Source organism: Salmo salar, chromosome ssa22 (assembly GCF_905237065.1).
Source record: "Salmo salar chromosome ssa22, Ssal_v3.1, whole genome shotgun sequence".
Taxonomy (NCBI): Eukaryota; Metazoa; Chordata; class Actinopteri; order Salmoniformes; family Salmonidae; genus Salmo; species Salmo salar.
In genome coordinates, this window is record NC_059463.1 from 37,269,254 (window position 1) to 37,294,206 (window position 24,953).

The 24,953-nt window shown below is 41.6% G+C and overlaps 1 protein-coding gene across 9 annotated transcripts in view; it reads left to right on the top strand.

Annotated features, from left to right (window-relative positions):
• Nucleotides 1–24,953, top strand: part of LOC106583566 (CUGBP Elav-like family member 4) — a 128,523-nt gene that overhangs the window by 101,688 nt on the left and 1,882 nt on the right. Inside the window, exons 4-13 of one of the 9 annotated variants that reach the window (XM_045705391.1) lie at nucleotides 10,379–10,507; nucleotides 11,381–11,481; nucleotides 11,684–11,824; nucleotides 15,269–15,410; nucleotides 15,613–15,765; nucleotides 18,897–19,001; nucleotides 19,736–19,798; nucleotides 20,011–20,091; nucleotides 20,963–21,106; nucleotides 24,006–24,193. In XM_045705391.1, the coding sequence (XP_045561347.1) occupies nucleotides 10,379–10,507; nucleotides 11,381–11,481; nucleotides 11,684–11,824; nucleotides 15,269–15,410; nucleotides 15,613–15,765; nucleotides 18,897–19,001; nucleotides 19,736–19,798; nucleotides 20,011–20,091; nucleotides 20,963–21,106; nucleotides 24,006–24,133 (1,187 nt within the window). In that variant the 3' untranslated portion in view covers nucleotides 24,134–24,193. The remainder of the gene's footprint in view (nucleotides 1–10,378; nucleotides 10,508–11,380; nucleotides 11,482–11,683; nucleotides 11,825–15,268; nucleotides 15,411–15,612; nucleotides 15,766–18,896; nucleotides 19,002–19,735; nucleotides 19,799–20,010; nucleotides 20,092–20,962; nucleotides 21,107–24,005; nucleotides 24,194–24,953) is intronic. The other 8 variants (XM_014167906.2, XM_014167901.2, XM_014167903.2 and 5 more) reach the window with 8 other exon arrangements.

The following is a 24,953-nucleotide window of genomic DNA, read 5'->3' on the forward strand; positions in this document are numbered from 1 at the left end:
CTTCCTCTACATCTCCACCTCCCTTTCCTCTACCTCTACCCATCCCCGTTTCTCTTAGTGCCTCATTCTCAAATCCAGGCCTTGCTCCACTGCTAGTTTTCATTCTTCCCCTCTAACCAGGAACTGATTCCTTCTTCCCCACTAACCAGGAACTGACCCCCCCCTGTTTCTCTTAGTGCCTCATTCTCAAATCCAGGCCTTGCGCCACTGCTGGTTTTCATTCTTCCCCACTAACCAGGAACTGATTCAGACCTGGGAACACAGGCCTCTCAGTTTAGGCCAATGTAGTGAATGAAGCCCTTATTTAAAATGGTGTTGTTACATTAGTGACCGGTTTCCTGAGCACAGATTAAGTCTAGTCCTGGACAAATACATTCTTTAAATGGAGATTCCCCATTGAGAGTGGTTTTTAATCCAGGAGTAGGGTTCATCTGTGTCAGGAAAACTGGCCCTAAGTGAAACTCTCATCATAAATTTGGTTTGATGGACATACTCTGGTCGACAACCTGTTTATGGTCCTATATACTTGGTCTGTCCATGGTGCATCACTTCAAACATTCACACCCCAGGGAGTGAAACATTTATTGGTTCCTATTGATTTAATCTCCAGCTGAATATTTTTGTTTGTTGTGTTACAAGTTGTTTCTCGAAGAAAGATGTGAGACTTAATGGTGCCATCCCATGAGAACTGTGAAGGCTTCGGCCTTCAATTAGTTTGTGTGTGTGTGTGTGTGTGTGCAACTTTTACGCCACTACATTCCTAAAGAAAATATGTACTTTTTACTCCCATTAATTTTCCCTGAACCAAAACTACTTCTTACATTTCGAAGGATCAGACAGGACAGCAATATGGTCAAATTCACTACCTACGTGTGTGAATTTGCCAACCGATAGTACCAGTCAAAAGTTTGGACACACCTACTCATTCATGGGTTTTTCTTTATTTTTACAATTTTCTACATTGTAGAATAATAGTTAAGACATTACATAATGAAATAACACATATGGAATCATGTAGTTACCAAAAAAGTGTTAAACAAATCAAAATATATTTTATATTTGAGATTCATCAAAGAGCCATCCTTTGCCTTGATGACAGTTTTGCACACACTTGGCATTCTCTCAATCAGCTTCACCTGGAATGCTTTTCGAACAGTCTTGGAGTTCCCACATATGCTGAGCACTTGTTGGCTGCTTTTCCTTCCCTCTGCGGTCCAACTCATCCGAAACCATCTCAATTGGGTTAAGGTCGGGTGATTGTGGAGGCCAGGTCATCTGATGCAGCACTCCATCACTCTCCTTCTTGGTCAAATAGCCTTTACACAGCCTGGTGGTGTGTTTGGGTCACTGTCCTCTTGAAAAACAAATGATAGTCCCACTAAGCGAACACCAGATGGGATGGCATATCGCTGGAGAATGCTGTGGTAGCCATGCTGGTTAAGTGTGCCTTGAATTCTCAATAAATCACTGACAATGTCACCAGCAAAGCACCCCCACACCATCACACCTCCTCCTACATGCTTCATGGTGGGAACCACAAATGCGGAGATTATCCGTTCACCTACTCTGCGTCTGACAAAGGGACGGCGGTTGGAACCAAAAATCTCAAATTTGGATTCATCAGACCAAAGGACAGATTTCCATCAGTCTAATGTCCAAGCTTGTGTTTCTTGGCCCAAGCAAGTCTATTCTTATTGGTGTGGTTTCTTTGCAGCAATTTGACCATGAAGGCCTGATTCACGCAGTCTCCTCTGAACAGTTGATGTTGAGATGTGTCTGTTACTTGAACTCTGTGAAGCATTTATTTGGGCTGCAATTTCTGAGGCTGGTAACTCTAATGAACTTATCCTCTGCAGCAGAGGTAACTCTGGGTCTTCCTTTCTTTTGGCGGTCCTCATGAGAACCAGTTTCATCATAGTGCTTGATGGTTTTTGCGACTGCACTTGAAGAAACTTTGAAAGTTCTTGACATTTTCCAGATTGACTGACCTTCATGTCTTAAATAATGATGGACTGTCATTTCTCTTTGCGTATTTGAGCTGTTCTTGCCATAATATGGACTTGGTCTTTTACCAAATATGGCTATCTTCTGTACACCACCCCAACCTTGTCACAACACAACTGATTGTCTCAAACACATTAAGAAGGAAAGAAATTCCACAAATTAACTTTTAACCTCTTACATCTAGACATTCCGCTAGCGGAACACCTGTTCCAATATCCAATGATAGGCGTGGCGCGAATTACAAATTCCTCAAAAATACAAAAACTTCCATTTTTCAAACATATGACTATTTCACAGCATTTTAAAGACAAGACTCTCCTTTATCTAACCACACTGTCCGATTTCAAAAAGGCTTTACAGCGAAAGCAAAACATTAGATTATGTCAGCAGAGTACCCAGCCAGAAATAATCAGACACCCTTTTTTCAAGCTAGCATATAATGTCACGAAAAACAAAACCACAGCTAAATGCAGCACTAACCTTTGATGATCTTCATCAGATGACAACCCTAGGACATTATGTTATACAATACATGCATGTTTTGTTCAATCAAGTTCATATTTATATCAAAAACCAGCTTTTTACATTAGCATGTGACGATCAGAACTAGCATACCCCCCGCAAACCTCCGGTGAATTTACTAAATTACTCACGATAAACGTTCACAAAAAACACAACAATTATTTTAAGAATTATAGATACAGAACTCCTTTGTGCAATCGAGGTGTCCGATTTTAAAATAGCTTTTCGGTGAAAGCACATTTTGCAATATTCTGAGTAGATAGCCCAGCCATCACGGCTAGCTATTTAGACAGCCACCAAGTTTAGCCCTGACCAAACTCCGATTTACTATTATAAAAGTTTGATTACCTTTGGTGTTCTTCATCAGAATGCACTCCCAGGACTGCTACTTCAATAACAAATGTTGGTTTGGTTCAAAATAATCCATAGTTATGTTCAAATAGTGGCGTTTTGTTCGTGCGTTCAAGACACTATCCGAAGTGTAAATAAGGGTCATGAGCATGGCGCATTTCGTGACAAAAGATTTCTAAATATTCCATTACCGTACTTCGAAGCATGTCAACCGCTGTTTAAAATCAATTTTTATGCCATTTTTCTCGTAAAAAAAGCGATAATATTCCGACCGGGAATCTTGGTTTAGGTAAACAGACGAAAGAAAACAAAGCATGGGGTCGACTCGGGCACGCGCCTGAGTCTCACAGTACTGTAACCATCCACTATCCAAACGCGCTACTTTTTTTCAGCCAGAGCCTGCAAAGCCACGATTCAGCTTTTTGATGCCTTCTGAGAGCCCATGGGAGCCGTAGGAAGTGTCACGTAACAGCAGAGATCCCCTGTAATGGATAGAGATAATCAAGAAGGGCAAGAAATTGTCAGACAGGCCACTTCCTGTATGGAATCTTCTCAGGTTTTTGCCTGCCAAATGAGTTCTGTTATACTCACAGACACCATTCAAACAGTTTTAGAAACTTTGGAGTGTTTTCTATCCAAAGCTAATAATTATATGGATATTCTAGTTTCTGGACAGGAGTAATAATCAGATTAAATCGGGTACGTTTTTTATCCGGCTGTGAAAATACTGCCCCCTAGCCATAACAGGTTAATAAGGCACACCAGTTAATTGAAATGCATTCCTGGTGACTACCTCATGACGCTGGTTGAGAGAATGCCAAGAGTGTGCAAAGCTGTCATCAAGGCAAAGGGTGTCTACTTTGAAGAATATCAAATATAATAAAATATATATATTTGTTTAACACTTTTTTGGTTACTACATGATTCCATATGTGCTATTTCAGAATGAATCAGTTGAGTTTGTGAACTGAGGGCCCGGAATAGGCTAGTTGATACAATGTTGCAAGTTAGCTAGCGACAGCTTTGGTGAGGATCCAATTGATTTGGTAGCTTATAATGTTGCACTTCACTAGGGATAGCTCAAGTCAAGACAGATAGAAAGGGGGGCAGACAAGTGGAGTAGAGAAATTCATGAATTTTCATCATGATATTTTCTACTGTTTTTATTTGTAGGCGTTAGGCCCATGTATTTTACTTCATTGACAATGTAAGTTATATGCGCTAATTTCTTTGGTTGCCATTGGATCACGGTGTATCAATGTGTCCATATGGCAGAGAGTGGTGCACTAGCATTAGTTGAATTGTATCTTTTAAATTCCGCTTTTTATGATTAACCACTTGACAATGATTTTGAGAAACAAAAACTTTATTAGTGAAATGAAATGAAAATGATCATATAAAAATAATCATAACTGGCACGCAGATCGGTAGAAATGCTAGGATAAATTGTAAGCTTCCCCAAACTTCAAACTCACGAGCAGACCTATGGTCTTTACTATAACATCCATTAAAACAATTATAGTAGGTCCCTGGGAAAAGAATGTGCCCGCCTAAAGAAATCACATGCCCCTCCAACTGTGGAGGCCTGGTGATTATCGAGGCTGGGAAAGTGTTGGAAAGATTTCCCAAAGACTGTGAGGAACTATTATTATTCGCAATGATGTTTCGAAAAACAGACTTTGTTGTATTACTGCAAAGCTCAGCTTATTATTGGTGGACGTGGTGAGTTAAGACAATCAGAAATCAGACATCCCAAATGGGCACTTCTACATTTGCGCACAGCCTAGGACTCCAAAGGGTGCTCAGGTGCGCTCTCCCTTATTAAAGTTATCAGAACAGATAAACCATGCTCATTGCTCACATGGATCAGTCCAACAAAAGACAATTAACAAATTGACAAAACTCACTAATGATGGCTATGAAATAATTCAACGCTTGTTTCTCACAAGTGTAGCCGGTTGTGAACTCTGCAAGCAATGTTTTACTGTAATTAATACATGCATTAATGGTATATTTACTAGGCCTACTGGTGACATATGTAATGGGGAATTAATAAAAAAGAAACAATCAATGGCCAAACAATTCACACAATGAATGCGCAATAATTTTCGGGAGACAGCTGAGAGCATTCTGGAGAGATGCTTATCTTTGCCACACCCCCCTCCCCTTCTTCTTGTTTCAACATTTGAAATTATACTCAAGATACATTATCTTCACACATATTTTAGACGCTTTTCAATGACAGTCGCAAGGCCTATTGCCATGCAGACTGCCCAAATTGCAGGCTTCCCAATAAAATAGTCATAGGCCTATGCACCTGTGACTTGAAACAATCTTCAGCTATTCTTTTAAAGAAGCTAATGATCCTCTGTGACTAAGTCATGCTCTCTGGTGTAGGATTTTTAATGATTTTATTTAGACAGGAGTAATGTCATATAATTTTGGCAAAACATAATTTCACTTAAGGGGAAGGGAAGCCAGCATCCGAACAGCGCGCAAGGAGAGTAGACGGTCTGTCCCTTCCACTTTTCTCTCTCCTATCAAGAAGCCGCTTGGTTTGATGAACCTCATTGAGGTCCTCTAAATCTGACTCAAAGGTCTGAGCAAAGGCAAAAAGAGGCTCCTCATTCAAGAATGTTGAGAGGGTTGAGAGACTGGACCCCTTGCATTATCTCGCAATTCTTCTTTGAAAAATGCCTCTGCAGCTCAGCTGTGAGACTGTCAAGCATCTGATAAAAGATAGCTCTTTGGAAGCTCTCACCATCACTTTGGTCACTATTTTTCTGTCCTACAGTGCTCATTATCAATGAGTCGTGAAATCTTAAGCTTGTTTTAGGCTGTCTTTTACACAATGTTTGTATACTTATTTTGCAGTGCTCTGCAATCTCTTCAACCTCTTTCCATAGTTCTCCAAAGTAACCCTCACTTCTGTAGGACTGCAATGTGTCTGTAAGGGCACCTACTAGATCCACAGCCCCTGCTAGATCAAGAGAGCTTGATTGGAGCATGTCAGAAAGACATTTGGCATCACCAAGCACTTTACAAAAGTTAACCAAAAGCCCTTTGAAATGTAAATCTATCTGAGAAAGAAGGCCCCTTGCCTCCACTGATCTATCACCACTATTTTCAAGTGTGATATCCTGTGCACTCTCAGAACTGCTGGAAGCCTGTACCTCAGATTACGGCGTGCATGTATCTGCATGCCCACCTTATATCCGTAAGTCTCTGTATTTCCCTGGGCTGCTGCTGTGGATACAGCTCTTTCTAAACTGCAAGCCACTTGAGATGAACGTACAAAGTTATGCAGCTTCTGCAGGAGAGCAAAAAAGTTAACTGCCACAGGCACTGATTTTACAGCATCGAAAAGAACCAATTTCAAACAATGTGCATTACAGTGCACATAAAATGCAAAACTTTCACTGTTTTAAATCCGTGCAGACACACCAGAATGCTTTCCACTCATGCCCCACAAGATTATTTCTGTAGTCCAGACCATGTTTTTCAAGGCAATCAATTATCATTTTTGTGAGGCCTGCTGCATCTAAGCTTTCAGCTGACTGAAAGTGTAAAAAGCTTTCGTGGATGGCCCCGTTGTAATAGTACCTCACATCTAAAGACGTGTTATTTTTTTCTTTAAATCTTTGGTTTCATCTGCAATTACACTAAAAACTTCACTTTCTTTTACTTATTTCTTATTATTTCACTTTGCACCATCTCAGCTAAGACCTCAAGAACTTCGTTCTGTATTTGGTGGCTTGTGTACTTAGCATTGCCACATGCATTCTGTCATATTCTTCGTCGTCTGAAGAGGAGAAATCATCGGACCAATATGCAGCGGGTATATTGCTCATCTTCGCTTTATTGAAGATAACACACTTAAACAAAATAACGACTATAACAGTCCAGTAAGGTGTACAGACTAAACCGGAAACAACCACCCACGAACACAAGTGAAAACAAACACACTTAAATATGGCCTCCAATCAGAGATAACAACAAACAGCTGCCTCTGATTGGAGGTCATTGACCAAACTAACATAGACATAGAAAAACTAGAAAACCACATAGAAATAGTAAACATAGAACATAAACCCCGAAACACACTAAACAAACACCCCCTGCCACGCCCTGACCAAACTACAATAACAAACAACCCCTTTTACTGGTCAGGACGTGACAGTACCCCCCCCCAAAAGGTGCAGACCCCGGATGCACCGAAACACAAAAACCCCACAGAAATAACTCCAAACTTAAGAAGTTATAAAGAAGTCTGATATATCTCCCTTTCTTTTCATGTTTAATTGACCCTATGCAAAAATAAGACGGTCTATGGTTACATCTAGGCATCCAATTACCCACATTTTAGTCCAATCTCAATCTTAATTACAAATCCCCATTATCATAACTGTACCTTAAAATGAACTACCAGCCTCAGTTACAAGTTAGATCATGGCTAGCCCTACTCTGCAGTAAGTAACTTAGCTAGCTATAATTTCTTACACCTTTACGATAGAAACAGGCTATCTGCAAATTGTGGTAATATTTTGAGTAACGTTAACAGATTGATAATAACAATTGTTAGTTTTGAGTTCAAGTACGAAAATCTAACTGAGTTAATGGATTTCAAATTGCTGAATGTTAACTTGCTGAACACTGACAGATGTAGCCTACTAGTTACTCCACATTAGCTAAACATTTGCATACTGTAACTTACGACACTGCACTGTATATGCATGTGTTACTAGCACAGATGTAAACATAATGTTAGGCTAAATTGGGGTAAGTTATTCTCCTGTATCTCGCAACCAAAGTTAATGTTCTCTCTTCCTCCTCTTCGATTTGAAAACGTCAAAATAAATTCTTCTTTCAACAAGAGGTTAAATGAGATGTCAATCAGCATCAAACTGCCAGTAGCGAATTAAATTTTGGGGGTCACCCAGGGTTTCCAATCAGATGTCAGGGGTGTCCAGTGCCACCCCGGACACCCCTCTGGCTCTGCCCCTGTGTATATACCGTAATTTCCGGACTATTGAGCGCACCTGAATATAAGCCGCACCCACTGAATTAAAAAATATATATTATTTTGAACATAAATAAGCCGCACATGTCTATAAGCCGCAGGTGCCTACCGGTACATTGAAACAAATTAACTTTACACAGGGTTTAATGAAACATGGCTTGTAACAAAAATAAATAGGCTTTAACGAAACACGGCTTGTAACAAAAATAAATAGGCTTTAACGAAACACGGCTTGTAACAAAAAAATAAAAAATTTGCAGTAAACAGTAGCCTACCAAGAAAGTCATTGGTCACTATCTTCCTCCTCCTGTGCACTGAAACCACTGAAGTCATCTCCTTCGGTGTCGGAGTTGAATAGCCTCAGAATTGCTTCTTCCGATATTGGATCGTTTTCATTGTCGCTCTCGTCACTGTTTGACCTTAACCCGTTCGGCAATTTCATTGGTCTAATGAAAGCTTCATGCCGCCAAAAAACTGAGCACGTCACAGAATGTGTTTTTTTGGAGAAAAAAAAATTGAAAGCGGGAAAAATCCATATATTAGCCGCGTCATTGTTTAAACCGCGAGGTTCAAAGCGTGGGAAAAAAGTTGCGGCTTATAGTCCGGAATTTACGGTAATGTTGAGACGCTCATGTCTCCACCCTAACAATGGGAGTCGTTGTCCCAAAAGTGGGAAGGCACGCAACAAGCTTAGGTCTGCATATTATATCCATCGAAATACATTGGGCTTATCATGGACTGATTTTGGCGAGAGTGGGCCCTCTCCCTTTGCCTCTTCCTCTCTGCTTGAACAATCTCACTGGAGAAAGCATCCGAGCGAGCAAAACAGCACCCCTCTGTCTTGCTAAATGTAACCCATGTATCTGATGCCGTCTGGACAGAAATAGTATAACATGCCATAGTATTTTTGTCCAGACAGAATCAGATACATGGTATACACATACACATAATGTTTTGCTCACTCAGAGGCTTTATCTGAAATTGATACGTATGTCTGTCTGGCAGGTCTCGGTCAAATAAATGATCAATATTTCAATATTTTCTTCTGACGGGCAAGGACGTACGGTAGCTGTAACGGCTGTCTTTGGAAGAAGAGGACCAAGGTGCAGTGTGGAATTTGTTCATCTTTTATTTTGGATGAAAAGGCACTTCACAAAGAAAAAACAAACGACGGCCAAACAGTTCTGTCAGGTATACTCACAAAACAGAAAATAACTACCCACAAACCCCAAAGGAAAACAGGCTGCCTAAGTATGACTCCCAATCAGCGACAACGATGTACAGCTGTCCCTGATTGAGAGCCATACCAGGCCAAAACAAAGAAATACAAAGCATAGAAAAAAGGACATAGAATGCCCACCCAAACCACACCCTGACCAAACCTAAATAGAGACATAAGAAAGGCTCTCTCAGGTCAGGGCGTGACAGTAGCCCATAACGTCGACCCTGTAGCCTCAGTCATAAAATCTGATTTTAAACCTAACCCTAACCTTAAACCTAACCTTATCCACAATGTTAAACCCATATGCCTAACCCTAACCTTAAATTAAGACCAAAAAGCAGATTTTTACAACATAGCCAATTTTGACTTTACAGCTAGCCCATCTAACAAAAATAGCTTAGTTCTTCCGCCAGTGCAAGATTCATGAGAATAAATGTAAACCTGCTCAATATAATGCATTGTTATCTCTACTGCCTCTGATCTGACTGACTCACTAAACACAAATACTGCGTTTATAAATTATGTCTGAGCCTTAGTGTGTGCCCCTGGCTGTCCGTACATAAAAAAACAAGACTGGTTTATTTAATATAATGAATATGATGTATTGCATTAACTTTTAACTTTTACTTAAGCATGACAATCGAGTACTTTTTCTACCACTCTACTTAAATACATTTAAAACCAGATACTTTTAAACTTTTACTCAGATATTATTTTACTGAGTGACTTTCACAAGTATGACAATGGAGTACTTTTCCCTCCACTCTGTGTGTGTGTGTGTGTGTGTGTGTGTGTGTGTGTGGGGGGGGGGTGATCTCCGGGCCACACTTGTTAACATTCGCCCCTGTGCAAGGCCAAAGCCGAGATTAGTCTTGTTGACTCGGCAAGGACAGCCTGTCAGGGAGAGCAGCCCCTTTACACACACTCACTCACACACTCACTCACTCACTCACTCACTCACTCACTCACTCACTCACTCACTCACTCACTCACTCACTCACTCACTCACTCACTCACTCACTCACTCACTCACTCACTCACTCACTCACTCACTCACTCACTCACTCACTCACTCACTCACCACACACACACACACACACACACACACACACACACACACACACACACACACACACACAAATCCTTGCACACTTGAACACATTCACAGACCCACACACACTCAAACAAACCTCACACAGGCACTCACACACACGCGCGCACACACATACCTTTTCATGACCAGTTCCTCTTTGTTTCAGAAGACAGAAAACTCTTTGTGGGCATGCTCAACAAGCAGCAGTCTGAAGACGATGTGCGATGTCTCTTCGAGTCCTTCGGCAGCATTGAAGAGTGCACCATCCTTAGAGGTCCTGATGGAAACAGTAAAGGTCAGTGTCTGTGGTTTCAGCTTCTCATCATTTTGTTATGTTCATCCTCACGCCATATCATTAAAGACATTTATTTATTTATCTATTTATTTGTATTTATTTGAGTTTGAACAATTTACACCTTGAATTAGAATCCTTGAATCCTTTCCGGCATTTATCTTTAGATGTGCAATAGCTTATGTCTGGCTAACAGTGATCCTAAAAGCTTTACCATCCTCTTCATCAGGCTCGGGGTGAAGTTTCCCCTAGGTACAGAACTAGGATCAGCTTCCCCTCCCCCAATCCTAACATGAACCATTTGTGGGAAAAATGCCAAACTGACCCAAGATCTGCGTCTAGGGGTAACTTCACCGTACACTCTTCATCAGTGCGCTTTATTGGCAGGCTTCAGTAGTAAACCTCATTAGCTTCTTCAGTGCCGCTTCATTGCTTCACTTCATTATCAGTGGGCTGACACTAATCAATAGGCTCCATCACAACTAAGCCCAATAATTACTGTAAGCTTGATCATTCACAGTCATCAGTAAGCCTCATCAGTGAGCTCCTTCAGTGAGTTGAATGGGAACGATGGCATAGGGGATGCCGAATATTTGCTGTGAGCTTGATCATCTAGACTCATCACTAGGTTTAATCGATAGTAATGCTTCAGTGGTAGTAAGGGTTACACTGTAAGTGTAAGCATCATCGTTAGGCTTCATCAATTAACTTCTAATGAAAGCGGGTTTGAATGATGTGGGTATTAAACGTCTATTCCACGTTGGTTAAAAATGTAATTTCATTGAAATGACGTGGAAACAACATTGATTCAACCAGTGTGTGCCCCGTGGGTAGTGACTGACTGTCTCTCTCTCTCTCTCTCTCTCTCTCTCTCAGGTTGTGCGTTTGTAAAGTACTCCTCTCACGCTGAAGCGCAGGCAGCTATCAGTGCACTACACGGCAGCCAGACCATGCCTGTGAGTTCAGTATTCAATATGGTGAGTGTATCAGCTAGTGTGTGTCCTTTGTATTGTGTGTGTGTACGTGTTAACATATGTACTCCTTTGCTCTCTCTCTCTCTGTGTGTGTGTGTGTGTGTGTGTGTGTGTGTGTGTGTGTGTGTGTGTGTGTGTGTGTGTGTGTGTGTGTGTGTGTGTGTGTGTGTGTGTGTGCATACTTACCTGTATGTGTGTGTGGCAGGGTGCATCCTCAAGTCTGGTGGTGAAGTTTGCCGACACAGATAAGGAGCGCACCATCCGGCGCATGCAGCAGATGGCTGGTCAGATGGGTATTTTCAACCCCATGGCCCTGCAGTTTGGGGCCTACGGGGCCTATGCACAGGTAGGACACACCAGGGGAGAATGAATGCCCCCTCTCATTGAAGCCACAGATATTCAAGGCCGACCACAGTACTGCAGGCATAGTTGACAGAAAACAGGATGCCCCATTATACTGAATGGAAAAAATGGAAATCTTCGTGGTCAATTTTAGTGTAAATGAAAAAATGTTTAGAAGACAATCATGGTACCAATAATTGCATCTAATACACCAGATGTATGTCCTTGAACCAAGCATTTTTTTATTGCATACAGAAGAAGTTATAAGGATAATTTTGTTGCTAATGGCAACCTGCAGTACCCCGGTCGGCCTTCAACTTGAGTTACTTAATGAGTGGGGGTAGAACCAATGTTCACTCTAAGCTGCGCACGTGAGCAGGCACAGTAGCGCGAGACTGCCGTGCAGCTCCCCGGGACAGCCACACAGAATAAATATCAGCCCACACTCAACACACTCACTCAACTTTCTAGAGCAGTGGTCAGCAACCGGTCAATATTGCCAAGCATTTCTGTAAAGGGGGTCTCCCGAGTGGCGCAGCGGTCTAAAGAACTACATCACAGTGCTAGCTGTGTCAATACAGATCCTGGTTCAATCCCAGGCTGTGTCGCAGCCAGCTGCGCCCAGGAAACCCATGAGGCGGCGCACAATTGGCCCAGCGTCGTTAGGGGAGGGTTTGGCCGGCCAGTATGTCATTGTGCTCTAGTGACTCCTGACATGCCAGATGTACAGTGTTTCCTCCAATGTGTCTGGGTTAAGCGAGCAGTGGGGCTTGGCAGGGTCGTATTTCAGAGTACGCATGTCTCTCGACCTTCGCCTCTCCCGAGTCCGTAAAGGGATTTGCAGCGATGGGACAAGACTGTAACTAACAATTGGGGAGAAAAAGGGGTAAAAAAAATAATTAATAATAAAAAACAATTCCTGTAAAAACCCAATGATTTTTTTTTTTATTGGTCTCGGCCTGTTGGTGGTAGGTGCACCCAATTCAACTGCCATGCGCACCGGGTAGGTGAACTGTTGCCTTTTTTAACCACTTCATGTGTCTGAAGGTACAAACTCTGCTTTCCTGGCGGGAGAGCAAATCAAGTAGCTGCAGTGACCGTGTCTCCAGAAACGGAGCAGGCATAAAAGAGGAGTAATAAATGAGGAGGAAAGTGTATCTATAGGTTTGCGTTGTTATTATTAGCAGCTTGGGTCTTTTTAATATTGAGGAATATTTCACTTTCTCTTTTCAAACAGAGAGTAACAACATGAATTTGTGTATGAGGCTGAAATAATGCAGTGCGACTCAAGTTTCGCCATAAGCTGGGAGACGGTGTCCCTTTTTGGTCAGTGTCAATGAGAGCTGAGGGATGAGCGGAGGGATGTTGAGAGGCGGCACCTCAGTCTACTGCTGTCTTCTTCCGCTGAGACTGACCATCAGATGTAGGCACCATCAGTCCAGTAAAAAAATTATAAAATGATTTAACTGTATGCTCACTCTGCTGTGCCTTACAAGTGATACATAGGTCTTCCCTGTGGCTCAGTTGGTAGAGCATGGTGTTTGCAACGCCAGCATGGTGTGTGCAACGCCAGGGTTGTGGGTTTGATTCCCACGGGGGGTCAGTACAAAAAAAGAAGAAAAAATAAAGTATGAAATGTATGCATTCACTACTGTAAGTCGCTCTGGATAAGAGTGTCTGCTAAATGACTAAAATGTAAAATGTAATACAACAATGGATCTATTACTGGTGTGATCATATAGCCTACCTCAAATGGCCTGAACAACAATGCATTAGCAGGGCAATTCAAGTAAAGCCAATATGTGGTGATAATGTATTGGGCCTATAGCTTACTGGACAAACCTCATTGCTACAGTATTGTTTTTAATTGGTTAATGTTGCATAGGCTTACATTTTTTAAGTCAGGTTAAAAAAAATCTGAGCGGTAGATCTCAGCTTGCATTTTGATTGTTGGCGACTACTGTTCTAGATTTTTCCCTGTTAACACTATAAACGTTTCCCTTTACTGTGTCAATTGTGATCGAATCAACTCAACATTTGTCACTTTAAATGCAACATTGTAGGAAGAAAGCATCAGAGTAGGATTCTATTGCATTGACACGCACAACTCTGCCCGTACTCTACACAGACCGGTGTGGCATAAACAATCAGAGCTGCAGTAGGCCTATATGCAAATAGATCATTGCCGTATATGGATCTGTGCCATTTACTTTGAACTGGACTGTGTTTACAGTACGAGCGGTCGTGAGTAGATGCGCTTGTTTTGAGATCAAAGTCAGAGCTGCATGTAGCCATGTGCACATTTGTTCACATCCTTTGCTAGTTAGTGAGTTATTAGCCCAGTTATAGATCATTTGTAGTAAGTGATAGGGGAGTGATTGATTCCTACAAGAGCACAAAACGTGTACATTTCTAGACATCTTTGAAAGGCGAGTCAGGTAAAGAGTACATTTTTTTCTTAAAGGGGCAGTGTGGTTTTTTGAGACAGGCTTGAATACGCTAAGGGTAGAATAATTTGTCTGATTCTCTGTTATAATGGAATGGGAATAATAATGCATTTAATTTTGTAAAGTGTTTTTTTGCATCAAGCAACACAACAACATGTTCAGTCACCTCCTTGCCTGAAGGACAATTGTATGAACAGGTTAACGTCAAGCCCTGCATGTTTTTTTTCAAATGTTTCATTGAATGTACATTGAACACCACACATTGGCTGCTACTGTAGGCTGAATGATAGAAGAGCTATTTCCATGTTAAAATGTTATGGGATGCATGTTCTCCATTGTTTTTGGTGGGCATACATTGTGATCAAATAGCCACCATAGCCTACTTGGCCACTGTTAAAACTTTACCTTAAAGCGTGTACAGCCTCAGTGTTCACAGTAAATGCGCGCTGTGAAAACGAGACCTGAAATTTACTCAGTGGTGAAATATTTTGGAGGGAACATTGGGCAGCACTGCAACATCACTTCCTGGAGTAGCTCAAACTGCGCATATTATGTCTCCATGAGACGCCATTTGGCTTCAATGTGCTACTGAGTTTCACATAGGAACGAATGGTGTCATGTGATCGATGGCTGTGTCCATTCATATATACAGTCATTTCCACACACACACAAGTACGCACACACTCACACACACAAAGTAGAATATGAGCTGAAGTATAAAAAATGTAAAAATTGTGCAGAATAAGAAAGGCACACTCTCCATCCCTCTCTCCTGAGTGGCGCAGCGGTCTAAGGCACTGGATCTCAGTGCTAGAGCCGTCACTACAGACCCTGGTTCCCATGGGGTGGCGCACAACTGTCCCAGCGTCATCTGGGTTAGGGTTTGGCCGGTTTAGGCTGTCATTGAAAATAAGAATTGTTCTTGACTGACTTGCCTCGTTAAATAAAGGTTAAATAAAAAATAAATACAAATATCTCCCTATCTCCGGCTCTCCATGCAGGTGCAGCAGCAGCAGGCAGCGTTGATGGCGTCAGTAGGGCAGGGAGGCTACCTCAGCCCCATGGCAGCCTTTGCCGCTGCACAGATGCAGCACATGGCCACCATCAACGGCCTCCCAGGGGGGCACATGACCCCCACATCAGGTGAGGCCAGGGGTCAAGGGTTCAACTTCTCCACCTGTAAGGCAATCATATTAAGATATTATCAGCTGTCGGTGTGAGGGGGACTTAGTTGTCAGTAAAAAACACCCTCAGTGGTCAGTTGTCAGACCAAACTTTGTCAGTTAACTGGCCTTACAACTGACAATGTCCCTTGCTCATCGCTTTCTTTCTTTCTCTCTGCCAGGTGGCAGTACCCCCCCTGGTATTGGCGCCCCCACAGTGACTAGTATCCCCTCGCCCATCAGTGTGAATGGTTTCGCTGGGATGCCCCCCCATCAGGCCAATGGGCAGCCCAATGCCGAAGCTGTGTACACCAACGGGATACACCCCTATCCTGGTAAGCCATCTCAAACCACCCATCCACCCACCACAAGCATTCAGCACAACACACACTGCAGAGGACACATACTTGCTGAAGGATATTTAAAGACAAAATAACACACACTCGCTGTGATACACCTGTAGGGCAGCCCCCGAAGTGACTCTTCATTTCACTGTATGCAGAATTTCTTCTGTGTAGCCTTAGGAATTCAGCATTCTCTGTGCTGATCTTGCCAACCCCCATTGTCTCACCACTGAGAAGCAGATGATGTAGGTATCGCTCCACAGCTAGTCAAGAACAAATAACAGAAAGAACAATGAATCTAAGACCCTTTAATAAGCATCTGAGTTGTTTGGATTCAACATCTGAGTTGTTGACCAATAGTATTACTCTAAAGTTAACCTTCAATCAGACATCAGACCTACAAGATGTAGGAGACAATGGGGGTTGGCAAGATCAACACAGAGAATGTTGAATTCCTAAGACAACACAGAAGAAATTCTTGCATTCAGGGAAAAGAAGAGTCCCTTCGGGGGCTGCCCTTCACACATTCACTACAATGTGCACTGGCGTAACACATGCAGAGTAGAACACAGACTCGTCACAAAGCATGCAAGGTGCAACCAATGATTGACATATACAGTAGGCCTACATGCAGTACATGGATAGAACAAGAGCCATGTATAATATATGTTACGTATTACCCAATTTTACACATTTACCTGAATCATTGAATTCCCAAAGACTGATGTAACTACCGTGAAACTTCAATTAATAGCCCAGGCTTTTATTTGCTTAAATCACTGAACACAACAGGCGCTTAATGGAGACAGACTTCTATTTGAGCCAGGTGTCTATTTTCTTAATACACACAGCTTTTGCTCATTTGCATAGTTAACTGTTTATTTCCAGCATTCACTTCCAGCATTTTAAGCAATCTCTTCATTTCCTGCACTAATGTGTAATCATTTACACACTGTGTCAAGTTTATTTTATCTTAGCATGCCTCTATAAAAAAAACTTTTCCTTGACAGAATAATCATTCTCCTCTTTTATTGTGCATTTTCGTCAGCTCTTACTGTCATATGTGTCATAAGGGACAGACCAAGGCGCAGCGGGTATAGTGCTCATCTTCTTTCTTTATTTAGAGTGAACACTCAAACAAAATAAACAAACGACCAAACAGTTCCGTAAGGCACACGGCTATACAGAAAACAACCACCCACAAACCCAAAGGAGAAAAGGGCTGCCTAAGTATGGCTTCCAATCAGAGACAACGAAAGACACCTGCCTCTGATTGGAAACCATACTCGGCCACACATAAAAAACGAACATAGAAAATGAAAACTAGAACAAATCCCCTCTAAATTAACCAACCCCAAAACACATAAAAACAACACCCCCTGACCATACTACAATGACAAATGACCCCTTTACTGGTCAGGACGTGACACTTACTTTCGCCACTAGAAGGCGATCGGGCATTTTCTGGGGTCTGTACTACCGAAGTTGTTAACTGCTTTTGTGCTTGCCAGTTAGCTTACATTTACATCTTTACATTTTAGTCATTCAGCAGACGCTCTTTCCAGAGCGACTTACAGAAGTGAATGTATACATTTCATACAATTTCATACTTTTTTTTTTTGTTCTGTGCTGGCCCCCCCGTGGGAATCGAACCCACAACCCTGGTGTTGCAAACACCATGCTCTACCAACTGAGCTACAGGGAAGGCTAGTACCGATGTGAAGTTGGGTCTATTTTTTTCACTCAAATCTTTTGACAAATTTTGTTCATTTGAGTCAGTAATTCCCAGAGCAGACAGGACCCCTTACCTGCTAACAATGAACTGAAAACTTGAAAGAGTCATGATTCTACAAGCCTCTTGTTCACATGTTGTCTTTCCACATAGGGGGCTTATTAGAAGCTGTCATTTGTGACTGAGACTTGTAAACGTGTGCTTTAAACAATTAACATTTGTTGATTGCTAGGCATACAAATAAGATTATTTCTTGATACATTTGAAACGAGGTCTAGTTGTGACCGCAACTAGACTAGATTGCAAACGACTCTTGGCGGAATGCCTTGCTTGACTGTCACGAGGGTGATAAACAGAATGCCGTTTGCGAACTGCAGCCCCGCAAACGATTTGTTCTCGAGTTTGTTGAGCAGAAGCTGTGTATGTTTTGGTTCTAAAAAGCTGTGTGCATCATAACATTCAAAAATCTATTAATTGCGTACATTTTTCCACCATGTGATCAATTATCAGTTCTAAAAGTGTATTTTTCTTATTTATGCTCATGATCTATTTTCCTGCGCTCAAATGACAGATAGTTCATGGTTGGACTCTGAGCACGTCTCTGGAGTCGCTGAGCTTGAGAAGTGTGTATTAATACTGCTGTAGGACTCATTGTGGCCAGCACTAGCACAGGTCAAATGAACAACAAAAATTAACGAGTCACCAATTCATGACTCTTGAGTCAGTAAAAATAGTTATTAAAAAATAGCTTATCGTTCGCAAGCTGCACATCACTATTAGCTAGCAGTTCTCAACTGTTAGCAGCCAATGGTTAGACGTTTCTTACTGGCGATAAAAATATATAATTGACATAATTTTTTCGAGTCATTACTGAAATATTTAATGTAACAAATCAAACATAAAATCATGTAAACAATTCATTTAGACACGCCGTTTATTTGAAACAGCTGTTTATTTTCCTGAAATGTGTGCCATTGCCCGGCTATTAGAAGGGACATGTGGTTTGTTGAGACTGCGTTTAATTTAAGTTTTTACACGGTTCTCACGTGTAATGATGTGGCTGTGGTGCAAATCTGTGACTGAGGGTAACTTGTGCAGCAGATCTATTTTGCCCCAAACATTTACCATCCTTTCAGAGGGGCATGATGTTGGATTCTTTTCAGGAGGGCTGGCCGTTTTGAAAAACAGGTTATTGTAGTCATCTTACAAAAGGACAAAGAAACAAACAGCTGTGTTATGAATGGTAAGAAAGGTGTTTATAAAAGGTTATAAAGGTTTCTGATGTACAGTATGCGCTTGCATCATGTTCCAATGTTAGCCAGTATGTGCGTTAACATCCTTGGTTTTGTGAATAGTGGAGGAAATGCTTTTTTCTCCAATCTCTTTCCAGTGTTGCAGGAGGTGGTTTTTAGAGAGGACTCTGAGAAAAACAGTTTGGCTCAGCGGAGTTGTTTTGGAGTTCAGGGTGGCTGTTTCCTCTCTTCTCTCTCTGAAGGTACCCATTCACCCCATCCTCAAGCCTTTCTCCCCCCTGTGTGTGTGTGTGTGTGTGTGTGTGTGTGTGTCAGTATGTGCATGTGTGGTGCTTCATGGTGGAAATGTGGGTGTGTTTACATGCATGTGTGTGACAGTGTGGTTCTGATGAGTGTGTGTAGTGGCATGGTATTGGTGTTGGTTATTATTTAGGTGTAATATTTCCAATTCGCTGTGTGTCTGTAACATGCTTTGGTCCAAAAATGTGCACCACACAAGAATGCCTATAGTGCCAGGAGTTTTTGTGCGAAGGGGGTGGATCTACATTAATCTTGGCGTGTTATAGTGGTCAATCTGGTTATTAAAACTGTTCAAATTGGTGTCTGTATGTGTGGAAATATAGCCAGTCCCAGACTGTGTCCTTTTGCCCAGTTGTTTGAGAGAAAATGGTGAATGACAGGAGAGATTAAGTTAAATTGCCATTCACGCTCAAACACAGCACACAGTGACTCCTTCATATCTCCCTCTCTAACCGTTTCACATATCTCCCTCTCTAACAATTTCATATCTCCCTCTCTAACCGCTTCATATCTCCCTCATCTCCCTCTCTAACCGTTTCATATTTCCTTCTCTAACCACTTCATATCTCCCTCTCTGTCTCTTTCCCTCCTTTTTCATTGCCTCTTCCCATCCTTACTGTTTTTTCCTACTCTTCTTGTCCTTTCACTCTCTCTCTCCTTCTCTTCGACTCGACAGCTCAGAGTCCCACTGCAGCAGATCACCTACAGCAGGCTTACACAGGAGTCCAGCAGTATGCAGGTATGTCACTCTCACATGGTGTGTGTATGCATAATCTGATATGTAGGTGTGTGTGTAAAAACAGTCTTAGCGTCTTATCAAATACATTTGTGTGTGTGTATAAATATTTCTGTGCATGGCGTGAGTGTGTGTGAGTGGGTGTGTAGGTGTGTGCGCTCGGCTCTCCAGCCTTTGAGTGTTATCTGATCTGCTTGTGTATGTGTGTGTCTTAGCAGCCTATCCTGCTGCATATGGCCAGATCAGCCAGGCCTTTCCCCAGCCTCCTCCCATCATCCCACAACAGCAGAGAGAAGGTGAGGCACACACACACACCAACCCTGGTCTATGCCAATCTGATCAAACTAAGTGTTAAAGTGGCTGGTATTTTTTACTTGTCTCCAGGCTCATACACTACTAGCAAATCAACTGTCCCTTTCATAGCACTTCCATGCAGTCTGCCTCAATGTTACATGAGGGGTGCACCTCAATAGCTTCCTTTCTTTGTCTTTCTTTGTCACCAGCAGCACCGGCGATTTAACATGTAGATACTTTGGGAAACAGCCAATGTTCTGTGTTTTCTTTTGTCCTGGAAGAAAGCCAGAGAAAGCAAGTGAGAGAGATGCATAACGGTAGATTTGCTATAATCAGCCCATGTGGAGGGAGAACTCATTGACCTGTGTGCTGGATGACACTGGCTTGGGACTCTGGCTCCACCCTGTGGAGTGTAGATGAAACATATGGGAATCATTTTGCATCCCAAATGGCACCCTATTCCCTTTATAGTGCACTACTTTTGACCAGAGCCCCCTATGGGGCATCATCTGAGACCAGAACTTGTTCTACATAGTCTTTCTGATATCATATTATGTATCAGTTTAGCTGCATCATCATGTTGATTGGTCCGAAAAACATGTTTATATTCTGTTCCATTTCGATCTCCCTTGCCTTCCCCCCTTTATACCACCTCTCTCACTCCTTTGCTATAACCCCCCTCTCTCTCCCACCCCATCCCCCTCTTCCATCCCACCCCTTTCCTCTCTCTCCCCTGCCCCAACCCCTCTCCTTTCTCTCCCTGATGCCACCCCCGTCTCTCCTTTCCTTTCTCTCCCCTCCTCTCTTTCCCCCTCTCCTCTCCCACTCCTTTCTCTCCCCCATCCCATCCTTGCTCTCTCTCTCTGTGTGCAGGGCCGGAGGGCTGTAACCTGTTCATCTACCACCTCCCTCAGGAGTTTGGGGATGGCGAGCTGATGCAGATGTTCCTGCCTTTCGGTAATGTCATCTCCTCCAAAGTGTTTGTGGATCGGGCGACAAACCAAAGTAAATGCTTTGGTGGGTAAAAATGATAAAACACCTGTAAAGATGATTTATTCTTCATTATTATCCTTATTATTATTATTCTTCTTTCACATTCTTTTTAGAAAACATTGAAAAGAGAAATTGTAAATTATATAGTTGCTTGAAAATGCGGGAGTGAATTTGTCTTGCGGGTCTTCTGTTACAGATACAGTGCCCTGAAAGAGTATTTGCCCCCTTTCTGTTTTTTTCTATTTTTTGCATATTTTTGACACTGAATGTTATCAGCTCTTCAGCAAAAAACCTAATATTAGATAAAGGAAACGTGAGTGAACGAATAACACAAAAATGTGATTTCTGTCATTTATTTAATCAACTTTTTGGATGACATGGGTCCCGTTATCTCTGGCGAAAACCAAACACTGCATTCCACAGTAAGAACCTCATACCAACGACCTAGCATGGTGGTGGTAGTGTGATGGTTTAGGGATATTTACAGCCTTAGGACCTGGACGACTTGCTATCGTTGAAGGAACCATGAATTATGCTCTGTATCAGAATTCTACAGGAGAATGTCAGGCCATACATGAGCTAAAGCTGAAGCGCAGCTGGGACCTGCAGCAAGACAATGATCCAAAACATGATCCAAGTCTACATCAGCATGGCTGAAAAGCATCACATTTCAAAGTTTGCAATGGCCTAGTCAAAGTCCAGACCTAAAACCGATTGAGATGTTGTGGCAGTACCTGAAACGAGCAGTTTATGCTCGAAAACCCACAAATGTCGCTGAGTTAAAGCAGTTCTGCATGGAAGAGTGGGACAAAATTAATCCACAGCGATGTGAGGAACTGATCAATAACTACAGGAAGCATTTGGTTGCAGTCATTGAAGCTAAAGGTGGCACAACCAATTAAAGAGTGTAAGATGGCAATTACTTTTTCCACATAGGGGCATTAGGTGTTGCATAACTTTAATTAAATAAATTAAATATGTATCACATTTTTGTGTTATTTGTTCACTCAGGTTCTCTTTATCTAATATTAGGTTTTGGTTGAAGATCTGATAACATTCAGTGTCAATAATATCAAAAATAGAGAACATCAGAAAGGGGACAAATACTTTCTCATGACACTGTAAATGCAATGGATTTAGGGGTAGGAAACACCTGTAACTCTGCATCATAAAGCGATCCTTACTCTCATTAGTATGACAGAGCAGATGTTATAAGTTGTCATAATGGTTTATGTCAGGTTATGACAACATATGATACATGACATGGCTTTAATAACAGCGCGTTTAATAATAACGCGTCAACAAGCTGAGAAACCAGCCATGGTCATAACACTTTCTATGAATATCCTCTTCATAATACCTTATAAACACATTTCTAATGCCATACTGTATGAGGTATGCATAATGCTATACAATGCATTATGAAGAGGGTATCCATAGGAAGTGTTTACTGCCATGGTTAGTTGGCATATCACTGAACACTACCAGGAATGTATTGCAGCATAAACAGACGTATCATGACTGCTTATAACAGCTGTTATATGGTAATGACAGGTTTATGACAGTTAAATGACGTGGAGTTCTAACAGTGTTACCCCTTAAACACTCCCTCTATGGTGATACCCATGACAGGACTAGCGAAACACATTCATTGAGTAGTCTCCACCATAGATTTACAACATCTGGAATGGACATAGTATTATTTTGGTTAACATAGTCTATGAATAATTTTCATGGGCCTTTTAACAGAGGCAGAATTAAATAGATATTTATTCTTGCACTGAGAGGTGATGTTGTTTTGCTGATCGAGTCATAAATATTGCCGATAAAAACTAAAGTGCCATTTTGACGAGTGATGTCTGTTCTATATGTTCTAATTCTATGGTTACTACCCTTGAGTTGAGTGACCTTTCTATTGCATGCCATTAGGCTTGTTAATGATTATTTGATGTTGTGTCAAACTGTGTCTAATGTTTAGTAACTTTAACATGCATTATATGTTAAGTCCACACAATGGTATTGTGAGAGAATTGCAAATTAAGTGATACCGCGTGTTTTTAAATTGTTGTAAACTGAGATTTGTTAAAATTTTATTCTGATAATCTGAATGGCTATGGCAGGAAATGTGCTATATTGATTGTTGTATGATGAAATACAGTATTCATTCAAGTTAATGTATGTGTGTTACAAATGTGGCAAAATGAAGAAATCGACTTGAAATCTGAAGTAACTTTGATCTGACCACTCCCCTCATCCTACAAAAATCTATGAAACTGGAAACACTTATCTCCCTCACTAGCTTTAAGCACCAGCTGTCAGAGCAGCTCACAGATCACTGCACCTGTACATAGCCCATCTATAATTTAGCCCAAACAACTACCTCTTCCCCTACTGTATTTATTTATTTGTTTTGCTCCTTTGCACCCCATTATTTCTATTCTACTTTGCACTTTCTTCTACTACAAATCAACCATTCCAGTGTTTTACTTGCTATGTTTTATTTACTTTGCCACCATGGCCTTTTTGCCTTTACCTCCCTTATCTCACCTCATTTGCTCACATTGTATATAGACTTATGTTTCTACTGTATTATTGACTGTATGTTTGTTTTTACTCCATGTGTAACTCTGTGCTGTTGTATGTTGTCGAACTGCTTTGCTTTATCTTGGCCAGGTCGCAATTGTAAATGAGAACTTGTTCTCAACTTGCCTACCTGGTTAAATAAAGGTGAAATAAAAATCCTGTATTCAGTCTTCCTTCTTTCTTTCCATCTCATGCTACCCTTTCATAAATCTCCAACTGTCACTCATATGGTCCTTTCTTTGGTCTTGCACTTATCTAACTCTGTCCCTCTTCTCTCTCTCGCTATATATATTTCCATCTTCTGGTCTCTCCATCTCTCTTTCTGCGACCCATCCCCCAGGATTTGTGAGCTTCGACAACCCAGGTAGTGCCCAGGCTGCCATCCAGTCAATGAACGGCTTTCAGATCGGCATGAAGAGACTCAAGGTGCAGCTCAAGAGGCCGAAGGACGCCAACCGCCCCTACTAGCCACTCCTAGCCACCCCTGCCCTGGGGGATAAGGCAGATGCTGCACACAGGGAAACACAGGTGAGAGCAGTCGCCCGCAATTAGACCCCCTAAATTATATAATACAGTGCCTTCAGAAAGTATTCACACCCCTTGACTTTTTACAAGTTTTGTGTTACAGCCTGAATTTATTGTGTTACAGCCTGAAGGATTACTTTATCCTATCCCAGATATTCATTAAAGAGGTGGGGTTTCAGGTGTCTCCGGAAGTGGGGTTTCAGGTGTCTTCCCTTTGTTATGTCAAGCCTAAATGAGTTCAATAATTCAAATGTGCTTAACAAGTCACATAATAAGTTGCAAGGACTCACACTGTATGCAATAATAGTATTTAACATGATTTATGAATGACTACCTCATCTCTGTACCCTACACATACAATTATCTGTAAGGTCCCTCAGTCGAGCAGTGCATTTCAAACACAGATTCAACCTCAAAGACCAGGGAGGTTTTCCTCCCAAAGGTCAGCTATTGGTAGATGGGTAAAAATAAAAAAGGAGACATTTAATATCCCTTTGAGCAAGGTGAAGATATTAATCATGCTTTGGATGCTGTATCAATATATCCAGTCACTACAAAGATACAGGTGTCTTTACTAACTCAGTTGCCGGAGAGGAAGGAAACTGCTCAGGGATTTCACCATGAGGCCAATGGTGATTTTAAAACAGTTAGAGTTTGTCTGTGATAGAAAACTTAGGATTGACCAACAACATTGCAGTTATTTCAGAATACTAACCTAATTGACAGAGTAAAAAAAAAGGTAGCCTGTGCAGAATAAAATAAT